The following is a 20,134-nucleotide window of genomic DNA, read 5'->3' as shown; positions in this document are numbered from 1 at the left end:
TCCGCTCCCCACCCCCGGCTCCCCCAGTGACTCCACACAGGCTCCATATTTGGGGAAAGACACCAAGTTGGAGCAGTCTGCCGGGGCTGCCGAGACATTCTCTGCGTGCTTTGGAGATGGAGCGGGCCGGGGGCGGGGCGCGCTGCCGGCGGGGAGCCGGCCCGGGAAAAGCCTTTTATGGACAGGACCCTGCCCGGACTTAGGGCTGCTCCTACTTCACTGTTTCCTGCCCCCGACTTTGAGAGGAGGGGGAGTTCAACAGAGTCTGGCTGGAGAACGGGGCAAGGGGCTAGGGAGCCGGGGATCCCAGGGCTGTGTGAGGACAAACCAGGCACCCTCTCCTGGGACTTTTAGCTGTGATGGGACATGGGATCCAACCTTTCCTGAGGACCTACTCCACACCAGGCCTTTGCAGTGCTCTCACTGAACACTCACAACTACACTGTGAGGGTGTAATTACATCCCCATTTTACAGATGAGGAAAACAGGCTCTGAGTGCATCTTCCCCAAGGCCACACGGTGAATGGTGAGTGTCAGGTCCTGTGTACCTCTGCTGACCTCCATGGGTGCTGGAGAGGTGGTCGGTCAGACCCACCCTTTCAATTGTACCAGCCTGCTCAGGTTGGGGAGAGCTTTGAGTTCAGGGAGGTCTTGAGTTACGCGCTTTAGCTGGGGGCTGGGATTTGAGGGTTCGGCAGAAGTGGAGGCCAACCCCAGCCCCATCTAGTGGGCAGTGTCAATAAGAGGGTCCCTCAGGCCTGCCAGAGCCCGGATGCTAACACGGGGTAGGAGGCTCAGGAGGCTGGTTATCATCCCTTCCTCCCTTTAGGAACAGTCCCTACCACCCTGGAAAACAGACCAGCCTCTGTCACCCTATGGAGACGACCCATTCACATCTTGCTTGTACCTGGCCTCAGGGATCTTGGGGATAGATAGGGGGTTTAAAAAGGTGAGACTAGCCAGGCGTGGTGGGGAATGCCTGTAATCCCAGCTACTCAGGAGGCTGAGGCAGGAGAATCGCTTGAACCTGGGAAGTGGAGGTTGCAGTGAGCTGAGATCGTGCCACTTCTCTCCAGCCTGGGTGACAGAGCGAGACTCATCTCCAAAAAAAATGATGAGACTAACCGTGGGGTCCCTGGGCGGCCTGCTGTGGTGCTCCCATACAAGGGCACCTGGTGGACTGGTAAAGAGGACCTAACACTCCGCTACACACACACTACCACACCCCGCACCACCCCAAGCCAAGCAAGGCTGTAGGAGGCAGCTGCCAGGCCTGGCAGAGGAGGAGCCCGCCTCCGCAGTTCTGCCCACTGCGGAGCCCGGGGGAGGCACAGCCACAGCACCTCCCAGTGGCGCCTTCGGGGAAGAGTAGGAAGAGGAGCTGGGCCCAGCAAGAAGAAAGCCCACTCCATCCCTGACCCTGCAGACTTCGAGTTGTGTCCTGAATTCACCAGATTCCTTGGCCCCCACATCATGTCCTCCTTAGCCAACTGAAGCCTAAATGAATCTTTCAGGGAATTTCAAAACTCCCTCTTCTTGGAGACTGCTCACCTTCCCTCACCCTCCTGCCTCAGCCCACATGCTCGGCCAATTATAAACCCCTCATCAGGGAGCACTGCCTGGGATTGTGGCCTGGTGAGCTGGGGGGCGCTCAGGTCAGAGGTGAATCGAACCTTGGTCTGGTGGGTGGGGCCAGGTGGGCAGAGACTGCTGTTGCTGGGCAGGTAAGGAGTGATGTCTGCGGTGGGATGGCATGGGAAAGACTTTCCAGTAACCGGCCTCTGCCCAGCACAGTGCCCCTGGTAAATGTTTACTGAATGAATGCTGTGGCTGGAGGGATGGGAAAAATGGGAGAATCAATGATCTGCAATTCCCAGCGGGGCCAGGGCTTGAAGAAAGGGGAAATGGAGGGCCCCGCCTCTCCCTCACCCTCAACACAGCCCCACCCAGAGAGGGAGTGCAAACAAGGGACCCAAGAACTGAGTCTGGTTGTTTACTGAATGCAAACTCATTCATAGAAAACAGAAATGCAACCACAGCATGGAGACATCAAACGGAGTTCTGAGAAAAGATCCAGGCCCACCTCCTCACCCATCCAAGCAGAGCTACAAAAACAAATTTGGGAGAGTAAAACATGTTCCCATCCCCAAGGCGGAGGCCCCACCTGAGCTCCCCCCATCCTTGGCATCTGGAATGGACCAGGTGGGACGAAGGGCATCCAAGGACCAGGGTGGCCAGGGTGCCCAGAGCTGGGGCGACTCAGTGTAAACTCCAAGGTTTCATAGGTATGTGTGTGCGTGACTAACACAGAACTTGGCTGAAGACCGGACGGAAACTCAGAAGTCACCCCTGGGTCCTAGAGCGAGGCTAGGACTGGGCACGCAGAGGAAAACAGCACATCCCTTCCCGAAGCCCCTTTCTAAGGTAGGCACTGGGGCGCCCACGGCTGTGGAGGAGGCAGGATGGGCTGAACTCTGTATCATCCCTCCTTTGCCCCTGGACATTGGGCAGTGTCAATGGCACTGAAAGGCCCCCAGCTGGGGCTTGGCAGGACTAAGGGCCTGGAAAGAAGAAAGGGAAGGGGTGAGTTGCTTCTCCCTCCAGTCCTGGTGCTAGCATCAGTCTGGGGCTGATGGGACAAAGAGGTGACCTCTGAATTCAGCTTCTTGGATCAGAAGGCGGTTCTCAAATTGGACTGACCGCATTACTGAAGAGCCAGCCTGAGCACAGGTCAGAGAAAAGAGGGTACTCAATGCCCCGGGCCCCTTGCAGGCCTTAGCACCAAAAGTCTGGCACCAGCTGGCCAACACCCAAAATCTCATACCCCATCCATCCTGGCTGACTGGAATGGGCAGTGATGGCAGCCAGGGACAGCCCCTAAGAGAACTGGGGCCCTGATACAGGACAGAGATTCAGGCCCCAGACTAGGCCCTGCAACAGGAATCTGGGAAGAAAAAAGGGCCTTAGGTCCCAGGCTGGAGCGTTGTGGGGAGGAGGACAAGCAAAATGCAAGGCATGAAATGGGTAGGGTGTCCCTTCCATCCTTCCTCTTGCAGAGGGACAAATGGAGAGCCAAAAGACGGGGGCCCGTGGAAGGCCCCAACACTGAGAAGAATGCAGCAATTTGGCCAATGTCTCGGGTTCCAGGGGAGCAGGCCTCCTCCTTGGCAGAAGGCAGCTGCAAGGCTCCATGCCACCCCACGACAGTCGTAGGCCAAGCCTAGGCAAGACCTGGCTATCCTGCTGCCATCCAGTGCTAGGCAGCGGTGCTGGGACTCATTCTCACAGCACAACAGAGTGCCCAGTCTGTGCCGCACAGGAGCTCAGGGCCCCTTGAGGTGAAGAGAAGGGCCCGGCTCCTGCTAGAAGACGTAGATCTTGTCCCGCTGCACGGTGTCCAGGTCATCATCCAGTGTCAGCAACACCTGAGGGGGTGAGCACCAGATCAGCCGCAGAAGAGGCAGCTGCCACCTCCACACCACACACCCGGCTCCGTCAGGAGACCCACTTACCAGGAAGGACCCAAACATGGCGATGGAGGAGAGGAAGTGCCAGATGTCATGGTCGTCGAAGAAGTCGAGGAGGATGCAGTCGCGGTTGTGCTCCCTCGACTCCGCAGGGGTTTTCTTGGGGAGCAACAAGAAAAAACTGCCAAATGACCCTGCTCTGACAGGGCCAGGCCAGACCCATCTGCCATCTTGCTCCTGGGCACCCTCTCTCCATCCCCAGGCAGGACAGCAGCAATTCTGACCTGTCCCTCCTCCTTGTCCCCACCCACTCCTGATCTAAGAAATGGCCTTTGGCCACGGGGCGCTCTGGCTCACGCCTGTGATCCCAGCTCTTAGGGAGGCAGAGGTGGGAGGATAGCTTGAGCCCAGGAGTTTGAGACCTGCCTGGGCAATAGAGCAAGCCCCTGTTCTCCACAAAAAGAAAAAAAACAAAAAGACAAAAAAAAAATAAGCTTAACTCCCCTCAAATAAATGACCTTTGGTTACAATCTTCTCCCTGAGTTCGCTGGCTTCTCTTCCCTTTTCCTTCACTCTTACTCTCCTTCCTTCTGATTCTCTTCCCTTGACCTAAAAGCACAGGGTTGTGACAGCCTTGAAGGCCTTTTCACTCCCTTCCTGGCCTTGGACTCCGCCCCTGCTCTAGTCTGTTTGCAGGCTCATTGTTTTTCCAAAGCACTGGTCAGGTCACAACCCTGCTCCGGGACAGTAGCCATAACTTGTAGCACTCAAGGTCCTCTCTGCTCTACCCATAAGCTCTATCCCATAAACTCATCCAGGCTCCGTCTCTGTGCTACATGCTGAGGCCACACACGTAACCAAGACCTGCCCTGCCCTCAGGGAGCTCACAGCCAGCTTGGCTCCCAAATGAGTGCATTCACTGACCTCCAAATCCTCCCCTGAGTTCGCTGGCTTCTCTTCCCTTTTCCTTCACTCTTACCCTCCTTCCTTTTGATTCTCTTCCCTTGACCTAAAAGCACAGGGTTGCAACAGCCTTGAAGGCCTTTTCACTCCCTTCCTGGCCTTGGACTCCGCCCCTGCTCTAGTCTGTTTGCAGGCTCATTGTTTTTCCAAAGGTATCATTATTAAGGTCAGAGCAAGTCTGGGCCCTGGGGCTCTTCCCCATCACCCAAGGGTTTTATAGCCCAGGAAGCTTCCTGGACTCCTAACTCAGAGAGACCCCTCAGTCTCCTCCTGCCTCGGCTTGCCTGTGCCCTTGTGCCCTTCCTTTCATGCCTCACATTGTAAACAGCACTAACAGTCCTTCTAGCCCTCTTCAGCTAGTTTGTCTCTCAGAGACCCTGTCAGACTTAGTTTCCCAGAATTAAAGCCTGGCATGTGGTAGGTGCCCTATGAGGCAGAGAAGAGAGCCTAGCCTCTCTGGCTTCAAGAGCCAACTGCGCCACTCCCTGGCTATGTGCCCTGGGAAAGTCACTTGGCCTCTCTGAGCCTCAGCTGGCTCGTAAGTAAAATGGAGCTATCTCCAGGCTGGAATGCTAGGAGGATTAACTGGGAAGGCGGCTATGAAAGTGCTGGCCTATGGTAGGTGTTCCGAAATGATGTTTAAAATTTTTTTTAGACACGGTCTGTTGTCCAGGCTGGAGTATAGTGGTGAGATCTCAGCTCACTGCAGCCTGGAACTCCCGCACAGGTTATCTTCCTGCTGTAGCTTCCGGGGTAGCTAGGACTACTGGTGCATGCCACCATGCAGGGCTCATTTTTGAATTTTTTTTTTTGTAGAAATGGGTTCTTGCTATATTGCCCAGGCTAGTCTTGAATGCCTCAAGCGATCCTCCTGCCTCAGGTTCCCAAAGTGCTGGGATTACAGGTATTAACCACCATGCCCAGCCCCATTTTAAAACAATGTTTAAAAAGAGGATGGGCCACTTGTTGGTTCACGAGGAACCCGTGAGTGAGTGCTCACCTGCCAGGTGCTGAGTCCCTGGAAGAAGAAGAAGAGTGCAAAGCCCCAGACCACGGAGGTGCAGACGATGCAGAGCAGAGGGATGAGCTTGATCCTCTCCCCGCTCCGGAGCTGGGAGGGGCCAGGCAGGGGCAGCAGTGTGAGGGCTCACCCCATCCCACCCTGCCGTCCCACCTGGCCTTTCCCAGATTTCCTTTCCTCGTGGCCTCCCAGGCCTTCAGGACTGCTCCTTAGATTCATACCATTCCACACTACCACAGAACTTAACCTGCCCCCACCCCGCTGGGCCTCCATTCATCCAAAACCCTGTGCTGGGACAGTGCACTGACCCGGAGGCACTGATGGGGGCTCCCCAGACCGTATGGCAGGATGGTTCCTGGGGAAGCACATGATCCTGAGAGGCTCACACCCTACCTCCCCTGAGCCCCTTCTGCACGGACATCCATCCACGGCAATGGATAAGGGCCCTTACAACTGCAGCCTGAAATACCACCCATTTCAAGGGCCCTTGGAAGGGGCTCAAGTAAATGGCCTTTGGGCTGGAGTTGGCTCCCAGAGACCCATGCAAGAGGCTTTAGACTCTCCCCTCCGCAACCAGCAAAGACAGGACAGAAAACTTCTTCTCACTGCCCCTCTCTGCTGCCAGGCCCACCTCCCTCCCCAGAAAGCAAAGCAACTGACAGAGGGGGCCCAGCGAGCCCTGCCCACCTTCATGATGATGTAGAAGGCGAAGTAAAGGAGCAGGTTGCAGATGCCAATGGCCAACAAGTAGGAGGCGAAATCATTGGGGCGCATGATGAGCCCGTAGGCAGCCCTGGCAAGAGGGAATAAGAGCGGTGAAGCAGGAAGGCCAAGGGCAAGGAAGTGCTCTTCCTGCCCTGCCCTGCCATATTTTATTAAGATGTTGGGCTACATTCAGAGGCCCACAGAAGATTCTAGATGCCCAGATGCCAAGAGAGAGAAGAGAGGCCAAGACCTGTCTTCTTAGCCCCCATGTCTTATGCCCAACATTTGGAAGTTGTCCTCAGCCCCTGAGGGAGCCAGAGGCTGGCCAAGTCCCCAGCTCTTCACCCAGCCAGGCCACCACCTCCAACCGGACTCACAGTGACCAGTTGATGACGTTGCCCATGACCAGCAGCACCATGCGGTCCTGGAGAGAAGCAGGGACACAGGGATTAAGGGCAGGGGCAGGGAGGGAGGTGGAAGAAGGCCCAGCCAGCTGGTTCCCACCCCCATCAGCCCTGCCACCGCCCCCCCCCCCCCCCCCCCCCCGTCCTCAGCCCAGCTCCCCTCCCCCATCAGAGGGAAGTAAGGTGAGGAGAATGGGGCAGGGGAGCCAGGCAGGTACCACGTAGAGTGGCCCACTGCACTGCCGGATGCAGTCTGTGTAGAGCACGTGGAGGATGCGACGGAAGATCCCCGAGTCTGCAAAGAGAAGGCAGTGGCAATGACAAGGCCTGGGACACCCTCCTTTACTGGACTCCTGGGATGTGGCAGCTGAGGAGCCCAGGTCTGATCTAATTCCCCACCCAGTGACTCCTCCAGGGCCCCCAAGAAGCGTCTCCATGTGTCCAAGTTCCCAAGGTGCCCCAGGCCCCTCCCCGAGGCCCTGCCCGGAGTGTGCCTCACCCAGTTTCCAGCGGCCCATGTAATAGAGCTGCGTGCTGAGGAGCAGGGTGGCGATGATGTGGATGATGGAGAAGATGATCCAGAACACCGTGTTCCCTTTGCCAAAGACCTGTTGGGAGGCCACCAAGGGCAGCAGTGAGGGCGCAGAGGGAAGTGGCTCGTACAGCACACCCTTCCTGGGGCTCGCTGCTCAGCCAGGCTGGGGTTCTGAGAGGGGGCCCCAGGAAGGCATCTCAGGGGAGGAGCAGGAATCTCTCCTGCAGGAGGTGGCGGAGGGCACACACACCATGTGTGTGAACACGTGTGCACCTTTCCTATCATACAGGCTGAGCAGAGCAGGTCAGACCCTCACCACACCCAACACGGAGAAGAAGATGACAATGGCCAGACAGGCATAGGCACTGTAGGCACTGGCGTTGATGTCCGGGTGCCGCTTCTGGTAGAGCTTCAGCATGCAGAGTCCAGCGATCATGTACATGAATGATGTGTCTAGGGTGGGGAACACGGAAGGGAGCTGCAGAAATGGCCACCAAGCCCCAGCAGAGAACTCCTGGCCCCAACAATCCCAGAGGAAAAGAGGGCCCTGGTGCCTTGCCATGGCCACGGAGCGAGTCGGTGGCAGGGTGGCATCTGAATTCAAGTTCTGCAGTTGTCCCTGCCACACCACACTGCCACCCCACTGGCCGTCACCCAGAGTCTGACATCTCTTGAAGACAGGGACAACTTGGTCTGAGTGTCTTAGTCTGTGAGTACCCTCAGATCAGGGACCCCTTCTTTTTATTTTTTTATTTTTGAGATGGAGTCTCACTCTGTCACCTAGGCTGGAGTGCAGAGGCGTGATCTTGGCTCACTGCAACCTCTGCCTCCTGGGCTGAACCAAGTCTCTTGCCTCAGCCTCCCAAGTAGCTGGGATTACAGACGTGCACCACCACACCAAGCTAATTTTTGCATTTTTAGTACAGATGGGGTTTCACCATGTTGGCCAGGCTGGTCTTGAACTACTGACCTCAGGTAAACCCCCTGCCTCGGCCTCCCAAAGTGCTGGGATTACAGTCGTGAGCCCCGTGCCCAGCACAGGGACCCTTTCTTAATTATCCTGTTTTCTTCAGTGCTACACACGCCTGTACACAGGAAGAGCTTGACAGATGAATGAAGTAGCATCTACATGCGCACTCCCCATAGGCTAGAATGTGTGCACACTCAGGCACACCAGCCTTGGAGTTTCCTACAGGGCTATCTTGGGGATCTCTGTGCGTGACTGGGGGATGGTGAAGGACTCAGGCAGGTCCCTGCTGCAAGTTGAGCCAGAAAAGGAGGAGGCCACACTCACCAAACTGGAAATTGGTATAGTTAGGGCACACGTGATAGCAAGCACTGAGCAGCCCCTCCATCATCAGGGCTGTGCCCATGGCATAGAACAGCCCAAAGTGTTTGGGGATCCCACATTCCTGTTGGGGAGAGAGAGAAGGGAGGGGAGGGAGGAAGTGAGGTAGGAAGGGAAGAAGGGACCCAAAAGAGGGACCCTGCGAGGAGTGGAAGAGGAAAAGGGGTGTGGTGTGTGTCTAATGTGTGTGTGCAGGGGTGGGCCAGCCTAGGCAGGCTAGGCAAGGAAGGGCCAGCCAAGGTGGGGTGGGCTGGGTTGGATAGGGTGGGCCAGACAGGGCTGGGGAGGGCAGGGCCAAGCCTTCCCGAAAGGGCGTCCTGGAGCCAAGGCCTGGGGCCTGCGCCGGAGCCGAGTCAAGGTCGCAGGTAGGCAGGTGCTCCCTCACCAGGGCATAGAGGTCGTTGCGCAGCAGGGCCCGGTTGTGGTTGATCTCCCGCTGCAGGATGATGAGCAGGAAGAGCAGCCCCAGCAGGATGTACCCCAGGTTGCTGAGGATGTTGTTGAAGGCGCTAGAAGGGGCAGCACAAGGCAGACTGCTTGGGCCTCACACCCAGGCCTCTTCCCCAGCCCAGGCAGGCATTGCAAAGCCCAGCTCCTGCCCCGGTTCACCCTTGGCCTGGAGAAGGGACCTCCCCGCATGACTCCCACCTGAGGTTGCCCAGTGGGTGGGCACAGAGGAAGTTGTAGTAGCAGATGTCCTGATTCCCTGTAACATTCACCACCTGTAGCAGGAGCCGGGGCAGGGAGCAGGCCTGTTGTCACACCCAACTCAGCTCATGCCCCGCCACCCAGGCCCCTTTGGCTAAAAAGAGCAAGCACCACTGTAGCTAGCAGGTGTGAACACAGCACCCCAGGCATGTGCTTCTTCTGAGAACACAGATGCCAAGCAGCACAGTCACCATCCCCCCTCATTAGGTGTGGCTGAAAACCCTGAGGCATGACCGTGATGGAAGTTCTGACCCCATAGGACAGAGAAAAGGGAAGGGAAACTGACACAAACTACTAGGCCTTTTGTTTCCTAATCCCCACAACAACCCAGGGAGGGACTATCTTTAGTGTGGGCCACTCCCATTTTGCAGATAAGGAAACTGACACTGGGGTGGGGGCGGTTAACTGATTTGCTACGAGTCACTTAGCTGGCAAGGCAGAGCTGGGATCTGAACCCAGGTCCTGTGACCTAAGACCAGAGCCCCAGGCTGGGATACTCTGTACTTTGGGGCAGTGTCCCAGGCCCCAAAGGTGAGCCTGCCCTGCCCTCTCACCGTCTGGTAGGTGATCACCAGCTGAACCACGGGAAGGGCATAGAAGACGGCAATGGTGGCTATGTTCCTGTGGAGTGGGAGGGTGGCAGTTAGGCGGGCAGCACCCAGGCTGCCATGCACCCACCAAGAGCAGAGCCCCAGCCGCTCAGCCCGCTCACCAGAAGTAGATCTGGTACTTTTTCCGCAGAACACGTTTGTCCTTCCGTGCCAGGTCAGCCACATAGAGGTATTGCTGGGGAGAAGCTGCAATCAGCTCTACGTACTGCTGCTCAGGAGAAGCCCCCTTCCCCAGATTAGAGATGGACAAGAGGGGCCTCCCTCACACAGGGCTGAATTCAGGTGGGCAGGGTTCAAGGCCATCCCACTGCTGCAGCCGCTTAGCCCAGGAGGGTTTGGACAATCAGGCTGGAAGGGGTTGGAGGTTAAGTTTCCCTGGCATCTGCCCTGCCCAGCTGAGCCCCTTCCTTCTGCTTCCCTAAATGCCACGTCAGTGGGAACATGCTGGGGCTGGAACACAGAACGCCCCTTTCTCAGGAAATGCCTGACGGGGCCAGACCTATGGGTCAGACCTTAGTGCGAATGACGTTCTTGTCTGAGTCGATGTCGGTCAGTGTGTCGTAGTCGTCCTCCTCCACAGAGCTCATGGAGTCCACCCGTGGCCGAGTACCCACAGGTTCAAAGGAGCGGCCTGGGAAGAGGGGGATGGAGGGGTTGCACTGGTGGCCACAAAACCCATAGTGGCCCTCGCCCATCTGAGGCAATTATAAAAATTATTAGGGAGGAGGCAAATTGAGGGCTGGGGCTCAGAGTTGGGGTGGAGGTGGGCTCAGAAGCTGGCAGACCTCAGGTGCTCCTAAGTCCTGGGGGAGGAAGGTAGACTCTAGAAGAGGCCAGCAAACAGGGGCCACTCTAGCTGTGCTCTGCTCCTGGCACCCTTCACGGGCTAGGGCTTCCCAGGCCAGGACACTGAGCAGACCCCAGGCCCCAGACCCAAGCAGCAGGATTGAACTCCGCAAGTCATGTTGATCAGCGGTGCCTAGTCCTGTGAGTTCTGAGAAGACACTGCCTTGGCTGCCACTGGGTTAAAGACCCAGTGGGCCTGGAGTGCAGAAAGGGCATCTCTCCTTTATCCAGAGGCCAGAATGTGACCCCCATGCCTGTGAACTCTCCCCTGGAAGGCCAGGGAGTGAGGGCACTGTCAAGGCAGATGGTAAACTAGAACATCCAGTCTCGGGGGAGCTGAGGCACCAGCCCCCCAGCCAAAGGAGCCTGTACCCTGCTGCTATCTCAGAAGACACAAGAGCAGACAATTACTGGAATTACATGGGGAAGCCATGCACATAGAATCTTTCTGGCCCCAGAGCTGGCAGTCAACCAGAGCCAGCAGGCACTGATTGGCAAAGCAGCCCTCCCCACATCTACCCATGGCAATGTACAGCTGCCGCATCTGGCCAGAGGGGAGGCGCCGCTTGAACTGGTCGTGCCCTTCAAAGGAAAGGGAAAGTTACCAGAGAACTGGGGCCAAGGAGAAGGGGATGGGGGAAGAGAGGGGTTAGGAAAACAGCAGGCCCTTCCCGGGTTCCAGCACCTGGCAGAAGAGGCAACCACCCACCATGATGTTTTACCTAACCAATGCCAGCCTGCACCACACAGCCCCTCCCAGCCTGGCCCACTCACCCTGGTAGCCATAAGAGAGGTCCCCGGTGCCAGTGCTGTCAACCAGACCATCAGTGGATCCAGAACCATTCTCTGCAAGGAACGATCAGTGTTGAGGCAGGAAGGAAAGGCCACAGGGAAAGGGGCTCTGAGCATCTGCAGAAGGTGTGGGGGCTGGAGGAGGTGGCTCCCACTTGACCGCCTCAGAGGTGGTAGCCTAAGGAGCCTGGCCCTGGCTGTGACACATACCAAAGGAGCCATAGTTGTAACCCTCATAAGGGGAGCTGCCAGGAAAAGAATCCGCCAGGACTCGAGGGTGACCTGCAAAGAGTAGTCAAGGTCGTTAGCACTGGACGAAGAGAGAGGCCTAGAGCCAGGGAGAACAAAGGACGATCTAGAGAAGACAGCCACAGGGAGGCCATGCCAGCAGCCAAGAAGCAGCCCCTATCCAGGCAAACACGCCCCACTGCCACCCACTACCACCCACCTCAGCCCCCTGCCTGCCTCTCCCACGGAAACAGCGCCACCCTTTGTCTTCCCTCAACAGACAGGACGCTCAAGAACCAGCACATCTAAGGTCCCAGCAGCAAGGCCAACATCTGGCCCACCCACCTGCCCTTCAGACAGCCCTGTGCTCCACCTCCCTCCCCCACTCTGGACTCCAGCTCCTCTGCCCACAGCACCTGGAGCTTACCAAGGAGAGAAGCTAAGAGAGAAGGTCCCACGCAGAAGGAAAGAAAGAGAGGGAAGGGTGGAAGAGAGAGAGAAGGAAAGGTTAATAATCCCAGAGACCGTGGGCCGTACTGCCCAAGGCCGACAGGCAGCACCGCTAGACGTGGAATAAACCAAGCGACAGCCTCAGCCTGAGATGGGCCTGTTAGGGCTGCATGGACATCATATTCCAGCCTCACTCCCATCTGTGGCATGTTACCCCAGTCTGAACATCCAGAAGCCCCCACCCATTCCTCCTCCAAACCCTATGGAACCATCCACCACTGCCCCCCAAAACACAAACCACATTGTGCCCGCCCCACCCAGGCCCCCTGGAGGTACCGCTTTCTGGGCAGGCTCGGTCAATGGCCACCAGCAGGGTCTTCTTCTTCTGCCTGCATGGACAGAACCCACAGGCCACCCAGATGGGACAGGACAAGGATCCTTCTGGGCGGGGCTGGCTTTCCTTCTACCTGTCCACCCCATTCTCATCCCTATGACCCTGTCCTCCACCCCGGTCCCAGGGTTCCTCACAGGCTGGGGAGCAATATGGGGTCTCCCTGCTTGGGAAGAAGATTGAGGGGAGGGGATGGTTTCTAGAGAGACGTATGGGCCACAGACTCTAACAGCCCACCATCGTCTGCTGCAGATGGTGCAGATTACCCTAGGCTGGCTCAGATCCTGCCAGGCAATCTCCCCCGTGCACCTGCCCAACCCACCCAGATCACGGGCGGCCCCAGCAGTTCTACTTACCTCCAGTTCTCCCAGCAGGCCAGGAGGACGGTCAGCAGGTAAAAGGAGAGAAATATGCCCAGGCAAAAGAGCATCCCACTGACGTAAGCCTCGGCTGCCAGGAGAAAACAGGAAGGTGACGAGTCAAAGTCTTCCATCACCTCCCATCACGGCACCCAAAGGCCCTTGTGTCCTTCTCTGCCTAGCCCAACCTCTCACCCCTCTCCCCTCGAATCTAAGGCTCTGCCCAGCCAGTATGAACAACTGGCAGTTCCTCTAATATGCCAAACTCTGACAAACTCCTAGTTTTGCTCATGTTGCTCCCTGTGCTAGAACTTTCTCTTCTACTTCTTTTTTTTTTCTTTTTTGAAATGGGGTCTTACTCTGTTACCCATGCTGGAGCGCAGTGGCATGATTATAGCTCACTGCAGCCTTGAACTCTTGGGCTCCAGTCTCCCACCTCAGCCTCTTGAGTAGCTGGGAATACAGATGTGTGCCACCATGCCTGATTCATTTTAAAATTTTGTTTTTATTTTATTTTATTATTTGTTTGTTTGTTTTGTTTTTTGAGACGGAGTGTCGCTCTTGTTACCCAGACTGGAGTGCAATGGCTCAATCTCGGCTCACCGCAACCTCTGCCTTCTGGGTTCAAGCAATTCTCCTGCCTCACCCTCCCGAGCAGCTGGGATTACAGGCATGCGCCACCATGCCCAGCTAATTTTTGTATTTTTAGTAGAGACGGGGTTTCACCTCGTTGACCGGGATGGTCTTGATCTCTGGACCTCGTGATCCACCTGCCTTGGCCTCCCAAAGTGCTGGGATTATAGGCTGAGCCACTGTGCCCGGACAAATTTTGTTTTTAGAGGAGGGATCTTGCTAGTTTGCTCAGGCTGGTCTTGAATTCCTAGCTTCAAACAATTCCCCTGCCTCAACCTTCTAAAGTGATGGGATTAGAGGTGTGAGCCACCATGCCTGGCCTCTCAAAAACTCCACCTTGACTTCACCCTCCAACCACAGCTCAGGGACAGTCCTTTAGGAAGCCTTCTCTGTCCTTTGCTCACCACAGCTCTTAACTGCCTCCTGTCCCTCTAGACAGGACCCCACCCCTCCAAGGACTGCCGCCCTAGCACACTGCCTGGCATATAGGAGGTGCTCAATAAATATTTGCTGAATAAGTAATTCATATAAGTGAGGTACCCTCTGGCCAGGCACAGTGGCTCACGCCTGTAATCCCAGCACTTTGGGAGGCTGAGGCAGGCAAATCATCTGAGGTCAAGAGTTCGAGACCAGCCTGGCCAACATGGTGAAATCCCAACTCAACTAAAAATACAAAAATTATCTGGGCATGGTGGAGGGTGCCTGTAATCCCAGCTACTCGGGAGAATCACTTGAATCCAGGAAGCAGAGGTTGCAGTGAGTCAAGATCTTGCCACTACACTCCAGCCTGGGCGACAGAGCCAGACTCCCATTTCAAAAAAAAAGAGAGAGAGAGAGAGAGGCACCTTCTTTCCTCTCCTATCACAGTCCCGTAGGGCTCCATTTAATCATATAGTAAATATTTATTGAGCGCTGAGTAGGGGCCCGGTACTGGTACTTTCCTGCTAATTTTGTGCTAGCCCTCATAACTTAGTGAGATTAATTGGACAAATTTTACTCTCTCTGTTATAGACATGGAAACGGAGACTCAATCAGGTTACACCGCTGATAAGTGGCAGAGAGTGAACTGGACCTCAGTTCTTTCATCTTTAATCATGAGCTCTTTGTTCCACAATACACTGGAACTCACCTCCCTGCCCTTCCCATCTAGAAGCCTGCCAAGAACACTCTCCCTTCCTACCCGCCAGCACATCTGCATCCTCCTCACCCGCTGCGGGGCAAACCCTACATCCCAGGTCTGAAAGGAGTAGCCAGAGAGGCTCGTCCATCCCCACTCAGCCACCCACACTCACACGTGACTGCTTGAGATACGAGCACTGACAGGGTTTTCTGGCGGTGCCCTTGATCAACCGGTTCATCTGGAAGTAAAATGGCAAAGTGGCTGCCTGGAGCTTGGCTAGAGTCAGTGGGACCAGGCCTTAGAGAGACTGGAGGCAAAAGCCCATGTCCTGTGAGGTCCACCAGTCAGCCACACAGGCTCTCCTTGCTCCAAGAAAGCAACCAAGCCCGCCCCATCCCTAGCCAGGCCCAGGGCACAAAATGTACCTTCCACAAAGGGGTAGAAAGGTAAGGAGCCCCCACAGGCTTGGTCTTCGGTCTTCACCACCACCACCACATAAAAGCTGTTGCTGGGGAAGTCTTTGCGCTGCAGGATGATGATATTTATCATCATCATCCCCATCATCATCATCATCATCATCATTCTTTTCTGAATACTTATTCTGGTGTCAGACATTATGCTAAAACTCTTTTTTTTTTTGAGACGGAGTTTCGCTCTCGTTACCCAGGCTGGAGTGCAATAGCGTGATCTCAGCTCATGGCAACCTCCGCCTCCTGGGTTCAGGCAGTTCTCCTGCCTCAGCCTCCTGAGTAGCTGGGATTACAGGCACGCGCCACCATGCCCAGCTAATTTTTGTATTTTTAGTAGAGATGGGGTTTCACCATGTTGACCAGGATGGTCTTGATCTCTTGACCTCGTGATCCACCCGCCTCGGCCTCCCAGTGTGCCGGGATTACAGGCGTGAGCCACCGCACCCAGCCCTCTTATTGTTACAATGAATGAAGTAGGCATGACAGCCAGAAGTGAGTACTTTACTCTTTCCCATCCCCAAAAGCAACTGGCATTATGGTTCAACTCTCATAAATTAGAGGACTCAAAGTCACAGGAACTGGAAGGCCAAAGACTCAGTCTTGTGTAAGTTAGGAATGGGCAGAAGAAAAAGAGTTCGAGTTTGGAAAGTCACATGGTTCATCACCCAGCCACACCTCCCACGTGGCCCCCTGCATTTCCTACCTGCACAGTAATGGCTGCCTTCTTGGTCATGGTCTGGTACATGCCGATGAAGGCTACGTTGTTGTCCAGGTCATAGACAGGGCACTGCAGAGGAGCGGGAGAGGCAGATGGATGGGAACCTGGCCTGCCCCTCTCTTTAGCAGCCCTGCTGCCTGCTGGGGAAGAGCAAAAGGGCAGGCAACTCACCAGCACATCCTGGATAGAGATGACTGAGCAGGGGAAGGCCTTGTTGGAGGTCACCTTGACAATCACCGAGTCCACACCTTCGGGGAACTCATACTTGAAGTACTGAGGGTGCAGGAAGGAGGGGAGAGCCCCATCTCATGAGGATGCTCTCTTGGCCCCTCTAGAAGGGAATAGTCCCCTATAAGCGGGGACCCAGAATCCTCTGAGGGGTGGGCAGTGGAGACTCTCTGGGGAGACAGGCCTTGACCGTAGCAGCCCCCTTCTCTGTATACCATTCCCTTCAACCTCAGCAGGGGACTCAGGAATGCCTGAGAGGAAACCAGATCCCCTGTTTCTGCACTGTTCCATGCTGTCTGTTCCCCCACCATGTCGGGGCCAGAGCCCCTGTTTCCAGAGAGCCCTCCATGGAGAATCAAGCCAATTCAAAAGTCCAAGCAAAGACTGCTGACCACTCCTATTCTCATATTCAAGCTCCCCCATTTCTCCTCTTGAGCAGTCAACAGGGAGATGTTACCTGGGGCTGAGCTGCTGTGGTGTTGAAGCTGAACTGCTCCCCGGTCCTGCAGGGCAGAGAAGAGCCCCCCCACAGTCACTCCCAGAGCCTGGGGAAGAACCAGCCCTCTTGGTCCCCACATTCTACCCCACAGACCTGAGCACAAAGTCGTCCATGCGGCTGACCCGGAGCTGGTATGTGGTGTTGACCAGTGATAGGGTGGACACATCCACGTAGAAGAACTGAATCTCCGACTCATTCTTGGTGGGGGGCTGACACAGGGTTCGTTCCACTTTTTGATAGAGGTACTTGCGCTGAAACCTATGGCCCGAAGCAGAGAGACAGGACGTGAGCACTGTCCCAGCCGGCCTGCCCCTCCAGAGGAGCAAGGCCCCAGCATTCCCCCCACCCAGGCACTGGGGGCAGATCCTGGCCTGCCATAGCAACCAAACCACTCCCCGTTCTGAAAAAAATCAGATGCTCTATTCTCAACTCCATTGCTTCCCAATAAATGGCAGTCATAAAGAGACAGCAAGAGACCCAGGCATGAGACCACACAGCCAGATTACAAGAATTCTCCCAATCTCAGCTCTGCCTGGGGTCTAGGCTTCCCACACTAGCTGTGTCTATTTTAACTCAGGACTCACAGCTGGGGAAGAAACCAAAGAGAAGTCAGGGTGAAGTGGATTCTTCACAGTGGACACCACCCTCCTGAGAGGTGCACAAGCTCCCAGCTGGCAACCTCGGCCCTTGTGCTGCTGACCAGCCTCCCAGCCCAGGGAAAGGGGAGGAGAAATGGGGGGCCCCTGGTTGAGGCTCCAGGCAAGGACTGGCCTTAGCCAGACTGCCCCCCTTCCCTGACGCCCAGATCCTACTCACATCCCTCGCAGGATTAGGGGCACCTGGAAGGACACCACAGCCTCCTTCTGGCGGACCACAAACAGCAAAGGCGCCCCCTTCTGCTTGTTCAGGACGTTCACGGACACACGCACGCCCTCTGTCTGCAGAACGACACGGAAACGCCTCTCAAGCCTCTGCCACCAGGGACACGTGGCTCCAGACCTCCAGAGACTGTGAGCCCTGCCCTCCCTCATGCCTGCCACTTTGGTCTTTCTCCATCTTGGTCTGGCCAGGGAGTCATCTCTGTCCTGTCCTCTGCCATTACAACCCCCAGACTCCAGGAGGGACATGTGCTGAGCGCAGCTCCTGGCTGGCACACATGTGCAGGGCAGCAGGACCCAAGCAACCACAGGGTCTCAAGCCAGGAAACACGGTGGAGGCCTTGGAAGTCTCCAGGATACCCCATTCCTGTTCAGGTGCATAGGATGCACAGGCCTGCACACATGAAGACACAGGCAAGCAAGAAGTGCTCCTCAACTTTCTTCCTTGTAAACCAGGAAGCCAGCAGGAAGCTCTAATTTAACAACTAACCTGGGGCCAGCGCCCAGAAGGGATGAGAAGGGGAAGGTATTGAAGGCCATGTTGTACTCTTAGCTCCCACCAAGGGCTGTGGAGAAGTCACTTTACTTCTCTGAGTCTCAACTTCTCCCTCTATAAAATGACACTCAGTTGGGTGCGATGGCTCACCCCCGTAATCCCAGCACCCCGGGCGGCCGAGACAGGTGGATCTCCTGAGGTCAGGAGTTCAAGACCAGCCTGGTCAACATGGTGAACCCCTATCTCTACTAAAAATATAAAAATTATCCGGGTGTGGTGGCAGGCGCCTATAATCCCAACTACTTGGGAGACGAGGCACAAGAATCACTTGAACCTGGGAGGCAGAGCTTGCCGTGAGCTGAGATCACGCCACTGCACTCCAGCGTGGGTAACAGAGTGAGACTAGGTCTCAAAAAAATAAAAAATTAAAAAAGATAAACTGACACCCTTGGAGCTAGGAAGGAACATATATAGAACAACAGGGGCTTAAAGGAAAAAATAAAACTAAATCCATCTTGGAATGCCTGTTATTGGGCTGCTGAGACCCAAGCCCTAGGGCAGCATTTCCCAAAAGGTAAAAACCACAGCTCTCCAGTGCTTTCAGATGTGGGAAAAAAGGAAGAGAGGACTAAGCAGAAGGAGATCAAACTTCAGAGAACCGGGCACTGGGGGCAGATCCTGGCCTGCCATAGCAACCAAACCATTCCCTGTTCCGAAAAAAAATCAGATGCCCCATTCTCAACTGCATTGCTTCCCAGTAAACGGCAGTCATGGAGAGGGGGCAAGAGACCCGGGCATGAGACCACACAGCCAGGTTGCAAAAACTCTCCCAATCTCACTTCTGCCTGGGGTCTAGGCTTCCCACACTAGCTGTGTCTATGTCAACTCAGGCACTCACAGCTGGGGAAGAAACCAAAGAGAAGTCAGGGTGAAGTGGATTCTTCACAGTGGACAAATTCCCCTTCTATTCGCACTCAACTTGCAGTTGGCCTTATAAAGCTCTGTCACCCTCAACTTACAAGTCCAGCTGGCTCTCCCCGGAAGGAAGAGGGCTGGGAAGCCTTGCCTTCATCTCCCTGGGGAGTCTGAGCAGCAGCTTGCCAGGACAGGGCCTTTCAGTTCTGGGCCAGTCTCATTCCCCTGAGGTTTTCTGGGCAAGCCCAGTAGTAAGCCTGTTTCCTTCCCACCCAGACCCCACAGAGCTGTCAGATTCTGGGGTTTAGGGTAGAGAGAAGCCAGGTGTGCTCAGGTCACAACTGTGGTGGAAGAATGGGGGTGGAAGAGAAGATGGGAATGAACCAACTTCAAAAACTGCCCAGTGAGAGCTTCAGTGAAACACCGGTGGCAAAGGAAGGAGGACTGGTCAAGAGGCTCCAGTGTGGTTCTGGGAACTGGGAACCCGGCAGGGTGGGCTGTTCGTGGGGCCTCCCAAAAGGGTAGCAGAGCGGCAGAATCGCCTAGCCCTCGTCGGCTCCCCCACTCGCCCCTGGCCCTCCAGCCCCCAGCCCTCACCCGGTTGCGGGTCACAGTATGGTTGAAGGTGTAGATGTTGACCAGCTCGCTGTTGACCTCATCCACGTAGATGCGCTCAAACTCGGCGTCTTTCTGCGAGACGTTCTTGGGTCCCAGAACCCCCAGATGGCTCTCGACGGAGGCCACCAAGAGCACCAAGAAGGGCAAGCCCAGAGCGAACATGGCCCCGGCAGGACGGCAGTGGCAGCGGTAGCGGTGGTGGCAGCGGCGGCGGCGGCGACAGGCGACAGGACACCTCCGGGACGGGTTGCGGCTGCGGCCGCAGCTTCCAGCATCTCACCAGGACCAGAACTTTAACCCCGGCCTGAGATTAGGAAAGTCCCCTCCCAAGAGCCGCAGAGAGGCTCCCAGGGTCCCCGCAGGAAAGGGGGCGGCCGGGCGGGGGCGGTAGGGAGGGGATGCGGGCTCCAGGCAGGGGTCCCAGCTCGCGAGGGGCAGAGTACGACCTGAGACCCTGGAGCTCCGGGCCAGGCCGTGAGAACGAGGGCGACTGGTTGCCGGGAGCTGGGAGACGCCGAGAAAGGGGAGGGAGGAAGAGCAGGCGGCTGGGGCTGGCGGCAGAGGGTAGCGAATCGCAGGGTGAGGGGCGTGATAGGTGGTAGCGACCCGACGCCTTGCGGGGCGGCGAGTTTTCCGGGGTGCGGGCCCTTTAAGGGCGGGCGGACGCGCGGGCCCCGACGCACGGAACAGTGGAAAGTGAGCTGCGCCGCGGGGTGGTAAACAGCAGGACT

General features: G+C 56.1%; 1 protein-coding gene across 8 annotated transcripts; it reads right to left on the bottom strand.

The window, feature by feature from the left end:
- Nucleotides 1–1,980: 1,980 nt before the first annotated feature.
- On the bottom strand, nucleotides 1,981–20,134 carry SIDT2 (SID1 transmembrane family member 2). 8 transcript variants are annotated; one of them, XM_035264697.3, is made up of 28 exons: nucleotides 19,383–20,134; nucleotides 17,313–17,434; nucleotides 16,590–16,754; nucleotides 16,455–16,500; nucleotides 15,941–16,042; nucleotides 15,755–15,838; nucleotides 15,007–15,106; nucleotides 14,754–14,819; nucleotides 12,826–12,919; nucleotides 12,415–12,467; nucleotides 12,056–12,067; nucleotides 11,611–11,682; nucleotides 11,383–11,454; nucleotides 11,128–11,190; nucleotides 10,275–10,393; nucleotides 9,864–9,937; nucleotides 9,706–9,772; nucleotides 9,092–9,165; nucleotides 8,829–8,952; nucleotides 8,390–8,507; nucleotides 7,412–7,548; nucleotides 7,060–7,168; nucleotides 6,779–6,855; nucleotides 6,534–6,580; nucleotides 6,139–6,244; nucleotides 5,431–5,541; nucleotides 3,513–3,626; nucleotides 1,981–3,425 (listed from the first exon to the last, which is right to left on the bottom strand). In XM_035264697.3, exons 1-28 carry the CDS (start codon nucleotides 19,563–19,565, stop codon nucleotides 3,363–3,365), a joined length of 2,574 nt encoding a protein of 857 aa, XP_035120588.2. In that variant the 5' UTR covers nucleotides 19,566–20,134; the 3' UTR covers nucleotides 1,981–3,362. The 8 variants fall into 8 exon arrangements, with proteins under 8 accessions (XP_035120588.2, XP_078195661.1, XP_035120590.1 ...); XM_078339535.1 differs by lacking the exon at nucleotides 12,056–12,067 and having other exon boundaries at nucleotides 19,383–19,570; nucleotides 19,608–20,029; XM_035264699.3 differs by lacking the exon at nucleotides 11,128–11,190.

The sequence above is a fragment of the Callithrix jacchus genome, chromosome 10 (genome assembly GCF_049354715.1).
Source record: "Callithrix jacchus isolate 240 chromosome 10, calJac240_pri, whole genome shotgun sequence".
Lineage (NCBI taxonomy): Eukaryota > Metazoa > Chordata > Mammalia > Primates > Cebidae > Callithrix > Callithrix jacchus.
The sequence above is the reverse complement of the archived record's forward strand: the minus strand, read 5'-3'. Positions and strand labels throughout refer to the sequence as shown.